Source organism: Eretmochelys imbricata, chromosome 22, assembly GCF_965152235.1.
Source record: "Eretmochelys imbricata isolate rEreImb1 chromosome 22, rEreImb1.hap1, whole genome shotgun sequence".
Lineage (NCBI taxonomy): Eukaryota > Metazoa > Chordata > Testudines > Cheloniidae > Eretmochelys > Eretmochelys imbricata.
Genome location: NC_135593.1, coordinates 1,893,624 through 1,900,987, shown reverse-complemented (window position 1 = coordinate 1,900,987; position 7,364 = coordinate 1,893,624). Strand labels below are relative to the sequence as shown.

At 50.4% G+C, this 7,364-nt stretch overlaps 1 protein-coding gene across 1 annotated transcript in view; it reads left to right on the top strand.

The window, feature by feature from the left end:
• Positions 1 to 281: 281 nt before the first annotated feature.
• Positions 282 to 7,364, top strand: part of LOC144278447 (uncharacterized) — a 46,444-nt gene continuing 39,361 nt past the window's right edge. The window contains 3 exon segments of the mRNA XM_077839748.1: positions 282 to 322; positions 5,022 to 5,161; positions 6,605 to 6,693. Of these exon segments, the coding sequence (XP_077695874.1) occupies positions 5,149 to 5,161; positions 6,605 to 6,693 (102 nt within the window). The 5' untranslated portion in view covers positions 282 to 322; positions 5,022 to 5,148.

Genomic DNA, 7,364 nt, shown 5'->3' with positions numbered 1-7,364 from the left:
CCTCCAGTTCTTTCTCCCTACAATGCGTATGACAATCAAGGTGGGCCATTTCCAGCACAAATCCAGGTTTTCTCGCCCCCCCAAACTCACTCTCCTGCTGGCAATGGCTCATCCAAACTGACCACTTGAGAGCTTGAGAGAGAGAACTACGCTTCCCACTGTGCATCGGGAGGGAGCGCGTGGGCAGACGGCGCACTTCCGCTTCCCGCGGTAGGGGGCGCGCGCGTTGCCTGAGCAACTGACTCGTCACTTCCGCTCTGAGAGGAGCCAGGAATTACAACTCCCAGCCTGCCCCGGGGCTCTTCCGCCCTCTGGAGCCCAGGTAAGGAAGGGTCTCGGGATCAGCCTGCCCCCCCCGGCCGCCGCCGCCATAACCTCGCGTCTCCTCCTGCCCCCGCTGCCCCCGCCGCCCCCAGTCCCGGCCGGCCGGCGCCCGGCTCTGCGCCCTCGCCCTCCCGCGGCCGGCGCCCGGCCCTCAGGCTGCTAACGCGAACTCTCGTGTCCCGAGATCTCCGGGCCGGGCCCGGCTGCGCCCAGGGGTCTTGGGCCGCGTCCCACCCCCACCCCGCCCAGCCTCTGGCAGTCGGAGCGGGGGTCTCCTGCCGAAGGGGCGAGCCCAGGGCTGGAGGCGGCAGCGGTTCACTTGCAGACCCCAGGTCTCCGGTCTGGAAATCGCCGCCTGTCACAGCGCGCTCTGGCTGAACGCGGCTGGTGTCTTTCTCCTTTTTATCATCTAATTATAAAATACGCCCGCGGGAATGCGCACACTGCTCTTACCTTTCAGTGCACGGTGTGCAGAGCAGTATGTACAGGCCATGGTCTGTATGGACATTTAGTTTGTACTGACTTCCCTAGTGCTTTTATGTAGCCCGGGGTTCTCAAGCTGGGCGTTGGGACCCCTCAGGGCATCACAAGGCTCTTACAAGGGGAGGGGGGTCGCGAGCTGTCAGCCTGCACCCCAAACCCTGCTTTGCCGCCAGCATTTATAATGGTGTTAAAGATATAAAAAGTGCTTTTAATTTATAAGAAGGGGTCACACTCAGAGGCTTTCCATGTGAAAGGGGTCACTAGTACAAAAATTTGAGAACCACTGATGTAGCCTGTTGTAAAACTAGACAATTATCTAGATGAGTTGACATACCCCTTGGAAGACCTCTGCGTACTCCCAGGTGTACATATACCCCTTGTTGAGAACCACTGATGTAGGGGAATCCAGGCCCACTGCCCATACCGGCTTCCAACCCAATACCCTGGGAGGCTGGTTCGGTTTTGCTTACCTTGCATCAGCCCCCAGTCAGCTTCTCTGGGTCACCACGTCCGACCATGGCCCCATGGGCAGGAGTCAGAGAAAGGAAGTCTCCTTTCAGGTGTAAAAGCAGCAATGGCTCCATGAAGGGTCAGTACTGATGGAGCAATTATCGACACTTTCTCTATTCTCCTTTTCAGAGTTTGCCCCATTTTCTCTTTAATTCTCCAATGTTAATTTAACAATCTCAGATTTGGGATATTTTCCCTCCCGTATGACCTGCAGCAAATTTTCTTTCTTTCTTCGGGAAATTGTCCTGAATCATTCTCCAAATGAGAAGGGGCTTAATGGGTGCAGCTTGCAGAGCCCTGAGACACAGCTGCCTCTGGGGTGGGATGGGGTGGCCATTCTCTGCCAGCAACAAGGCAAGGAAGGGGACAGGAGGAAAAAATCCCCAGTGGAGACTGTCCAGCCCAAGGTTACACAGTCCAGGTTACTGCTACTCCCAACTGCCCAACACAGCTCCCCCCAGGTGCCAGTCACCTGCCTGCCCCTGCTGCTGCCTCCTCCCTACTGCCAGGGAGTTTTCCTGCTCCATATTACCCTCACGTACCCTCTTAAAGCACCTCCCCAAAGAGCTCCCTGCTGCCCACGTGAATGGTGTGAGTGGGGGGAAAATTATTACTCTCTGTTTATTGAACTTCCATATACAATCCAGTCAAACTGTCCAACTACTTTCACTTACTTAATATAAATTCTCTTCAGATCCACATGTGTTTTTCTCATTATCAAATGTTTCTTTTTAGACCTATTTCTTCCCCAATTCTGAAAGATTGATATAAAATATCCTGTGTGCAGTGCTGTAGTAGCCATGGTGATCCAGGATATTAGAGGTTGCTCCCTTGGTTTATATACAAATGTTTGGTGGTATTCTCCATCCCATTCCTTATGAATCCTAACATGTTAACTTTTTTGCTGGCAGCTGTGCATTAAGTGGACCTTTTAATTGATCTGTCTACAGCAACATGCAGATCCCTTTCCTGAGTTGTGTAGCCTAGAATATGTTATGCTGACATTGCTAGGTGTAATGCATGTTCAGTAGGGGTTTCTCCACTCTTCCTCATTTGTATTTCCTCTCCCTACTAATGTTGGGATGTGCTCCTGTAGGTTAGTGTATTAATGATCTTATCTTAGTGTCACATATGTCAATACGTTGCCATGGCACTCCTGTGGTCAGACGTCTGTGGATGTTCTATCCGAAAGCCCGTGTTAGCTCATGTTCCTTTGGTCGGCTGGTGTCTTTACTGATGAAATCCCCCCTTAGACACTCTATTTCCAGTTCCCCAAACCTTAGGGCTGACCCTTAGGCCATTTATCTGTGCCAGAGTTCATAGACCTCAAGGCTTATGCTAACTGCTGATGCCAGTGTTGTACAGGAGACAGGCCTGTGGGTTCCTTGCATTACTGCTGCATAAAATAAATGCTAAAGCTAGCTATATGGGCTACAGGTGACAGTTAATTTACCACGCAATAATGTTTATAAGTAGCTCTAGTTTCTCTCTCCAATGTGCATTGCTTTGCATTTAGAAAGAGAAGATGGGTGAGGTAATATCTTTTATTGGATCCACTTCAATTGGTGAAAGAGACACATTTCTGAGTTACACACAGATCTCTTCTTCCGGAGAATATCCTAAAATCTTGCCCTCCTTTCTCTCTAGTTATCTATTTCTAATTTAATATTCCCTGAGATTTTTTCCATGTCTCATTAATAATGAATTAACATAAAATATCCTCAGATTTTGACCTTTTTTCAAATTTTTGAATATATTTAGAAAAGGTTTCCATTTTCTCTCAATTTGTCAAATAACAATATGAAATTCACTCTCATTTTACCTCTTTACCTACTATTGACTATCGATATAAAATTCTTCACATTTTTTCCACTTTCTGCTCTACTTTGTGAAAATTGATCCAAAATTCTCCAGATTTCCACCCTTTTCTCTTTAATGACTTAACATAGACATCAGCTGTCAGATATTGTCGTTTTCCATGTAATTATTAAATGTCTGCTAAAAAGCCTCTCATGTTAGGAGACGTTCCGAGGTTTAGTTGCAGCGAGTTCTCCTATTTTGGAGGGAATTTGTTGCCTTAGTCCAGGGGTGGACAAACTTTTTGTCCTGAGGGCCACATCTGGGTGGGGAATTTGCATGCAGGGCAGGGGGTTGGGGTGCGGGAGGGAGTGCAGGGGGTGGGAGGGGGTGCGGTGTGCAGGAATGGGCTCAGAGCAAGGGGTTGGGACAATGGAGGGGCTTGGGGCATATGAGGGGCCTCAGGGAATGGGGTTGGGGTGCACAAGGGTGCTCAGGGCAGGGGTGTGGGAGGGGGCTTAGGGCACGGGGTTGGGATGCAGGAGGGGTTCAGGCTCTGGCCTGGTGCCGCTTACCTGGAGTGGATCCGGCTGGCAGCGGTGCGCATCGGGGCCAGAGCAGGCTCCCTGCACCACTCCGGAAGCGGCCGACACCACATCTCTGGGGGAGGGGTGGCAGAGGGCTCCACATGCGTTGCGCTTGCTGTGCTTCCAGGCACCTCCCCAAAAGCTCCCATTGGCTGTGGTACCCTGTTCCCGGCCAATGGGAGCTGTGGGGGGTGGTGTCTGGAGCCCCCTGCCTCTCCCCTCCCCCGCCCACCGGGGGTCGCAGGGACGTGGTGCCGGCTGCTTTGGGAGCAGTATGGGGCCCACGGCGCCACGGGGGTGGCAATCCTGTGGGCCGGATCCAAAGCCCTGAGGGACCGGATCTGGCCCACATGCTGTAATTTGCCCACCCCTGTCTTAGTCATTCTCCATCCTGACGGTTGCAGGGAGTTAAATGGTCAGCTTTCTCCTCTCATTTGAGACTCATTTCTTTCCCCCTTTATCTTCATTACAGTGTTTGCTGATGAAAGTGACTTATCCCATATTTAATATACACCAAAGCCAGAGGCCTCCCCCTGTTTGGGGGAATGGGGTTTCCCAGCTGCTCACAGAACAGTTGGCTGGACCCTTTTCTTTTCCTCAGTGGGCACAGGACGATGGCTCAGTCTGTGCCTGGCTCCTTGTTGTCCAGGCTGTACCCAGAGTGGCTGAGAATCTCCATGCTACTGTATTAGCCTCTCACTTTCCCCTCATCATGTTCACCAGCAGTATCCCAAACCCCCATGACAATTGGTCTCCATGAGGGGTTGCTTCACCCAGCGCTGAGACGTAATCATCTCGGGAGTAGGTACCTATTGGCCATTATCTGCCAGTCACTGAGCATGGAAATGTCTTAAAAAATTTGGCTCCTCCATGCCATCCATTTTCCTGTTAAAGAAGCCTCGCCCAGGGCTCCCCCCATCCCGTGTGAATGGCTGGGAGGCGCAGCTGATAACTCCCTATCCATTTATCAAATACTGATATGAAATCACGACAGACTTTGCTTCTCTCCCCATTTTCAAAACTGGAGGAATTTCAGGTTTTGGAGGGAAAACTGTTGCTGTTCTCAGAAGAAAAGGAGGGAATGAGGGAGGAGGAAAGGACTCTGGCCTCATCCCTCCTGAGCCATGTTTCTGGTCTCACTGAGACCAGTGTTAATCAAGAGACACTTCAAGGAAGAACATGGAGTGACTCCAGATTAACATGGGGGCAAATAAAATCAGGATATGTCCCTGGGGGGTGGGGGTATCAGTTGTTCTAAAGGAGTGAGAGGGGGGAAGATCCCTCTGTCTCTGTCTGACTGTGTCTCTCTCTCGTCTTAAGATATTGGGGTTGAGCTTCCTGGGTCAGACACTGCTGCCTGCATTGTGATCTGGGAGCCCAGACTGAGCAGCTGCTGCTCCCCCGGTGGGGTCTGGGCTTGGAAGTGACTTGGAGTGAAGCTTCCTCTATGCCCAGGCAAGGTGAGGACTTTCTCCAGCTGTAATTAGCTCCACGGGCCAGCCCTAGGCTCTGCCCACACCAACATCTGAAGCAGAGACTCCAGGTGATTGATAGAGACCTCAGGGAACCTGCTGGGGATGGGTATGAAAGTGACTGTGTACAAACAGCCCCTCCTCACCCCACAACTCTCCTCCCCTTAGCAATTGCAGGAGCCAATCCAGCCACAGGAGAGCGAACACCCAGGAATGGCTGTCTGGCTGTCTGCCAGAGGGGGCAGGACAGGAGATTGGAAACACAAGGAGAAAAAGAGAGAGATTGATAGGGGCAGTGGGAGAAATAATTAGGGAGAGATTCCCAGATCTCTGACTTTCCCACACACACTTACTGCAGCATCCCTGGGCAGATTCACTTTCCAGTGAACAAGGTGAAATGCAGGGAGAGGAAAAGCCAATTCCTGACTCTGACTGTGCCCCCGGCTGTGGGAGTGTGCTTCCCTGGGGATAATATCAGGGGAAATCCCCCAAAGTCACTCCTTTTGTTCTGCTCTTGTCTTGTATTTGGTTCCCAGACTTTGTTACTGGTAGGATTTCAAAATATCTCTGTTGTTTAGTGCTGGTGGGATGGGCCAGGTCAGTAAAATGACCAAACATTTCCTCAGAATAGAATCTGAGAACTGTAGGGCTGAAATGAACCATGAGATGATCTAGTCCAGCCCCCAATACTGAGGTGTTTGTCCAACCAATCCTTAAAAACCTTTAGTGGTGGCGATTCCACAACCTCCCTCGGTAACCTATTCCAGTACTGAACTAGCCTTTGTCACAACTGAGTCACATGGCTGGCTTAGATTCAATTTGTGATTCACTATAACCTCCAGATCCTTTTGAGTAGTACTGCCCCCTAGCCAGTCAGCCCCTATTTTGTAGTCGTGCATTGGATTTTCCTTCCCTAAAATGTAGTACTTTGCACTTGCCTTTATTGAATTTCATCTTGTTCATTCAGATCAATTCTCTAATTTATAAAGGTCATTTTGAATTCTAATCCTGTTCTCCAACATGTTTACAACTCTCCCAGTTGGGTGTCATCTGAAAATTTAATAAGCACACTTTCCCCTCCATTATCCAAGTCATTAAGGAAGATATTGAGTAGTAGCAGATCAAGGATTGGTTCCTGTGGGACCACGTTAGATACAGCCTCCCAGTTTGTCAGTGAACCACTTATGATTATGCTTCCATCCTCTCAAAGAAAACAGGTGTCCCCTGTACATTCCAAGAACTTATTGGACACTTTGCGTTTGCTTGAATTCCTTTTCTAACAGATATCTAGGTAGATAAAGCCCCCCCTCCTCCATCACTGTTTTGAATTGTTCTGTTCATCCATGTGCAGGGAAAGATCCTGGGGGGACTTGTGCTGTGAAGTTATTTCCTGTTCTGATATGTCCCCAATTGCCCTTTTTGCCTTAACAGGCTGCAGCGTAACATCCATGTTTTGCTCCAGCTCATTCTGTCCTTCCAGGGACCAGGGAAGGGAAATGGCTGCAGTGGAGCCATTTGAGGTAGGGATTATCAGGGAGTTGCTGGTGGGTTCTCTTTGGAGGGAGAAGAGCAGTAAATACAGAGGAGGTGGGCTCTTTGGAGGGGGCTAGTCTGGAAGTGGGAGGGGTCAGGAAATACACAGAGTGGAGAAAGGGAGGGGGCCAGGCTATGATAAACCTGCTAAGATTTGTTTACCGTGATGCCTAGATCTCAGCAACAGACCCCTATGATTTGTGGGTGGGAATTCCCTAATTAGTCATGCAGAAAACAACCGCCCACCTCCCCAGACTGGGCTAGGGAAACTTACCAGACTTTAATACTAGCCAGCGGCTGCTGTGAGAAGTAAAGGGGCACCTACCAGTGAGGCCTAGGGAATATACTCCATCCCCTCCTCTCCAGCTGCTGGCAATGAGGAGGATGTTGCAATTTGCATCAGGGGGTTGTCCCTGGACCCTGCTGGGGGCTCCATCTCCTGTATCAGCCTCTGGCTCGTAGGTGAGTGATGAATATGAAGACTCCTTCCCCCTCTCTCTGCTGGGAGGAGTGGGGGTGCTCTTTTTCCTCCCTTCCCTTTGATGCTTTCTGGCTGCTGTCATGTGATGGAAGCTGTGGGAGGCAGGCAGCATAGTTCCACCCACACCCCAAGTGATTGGCCCTCCTCCCCTGTGAGTAGTGGGGTTGGCAGTAGGTA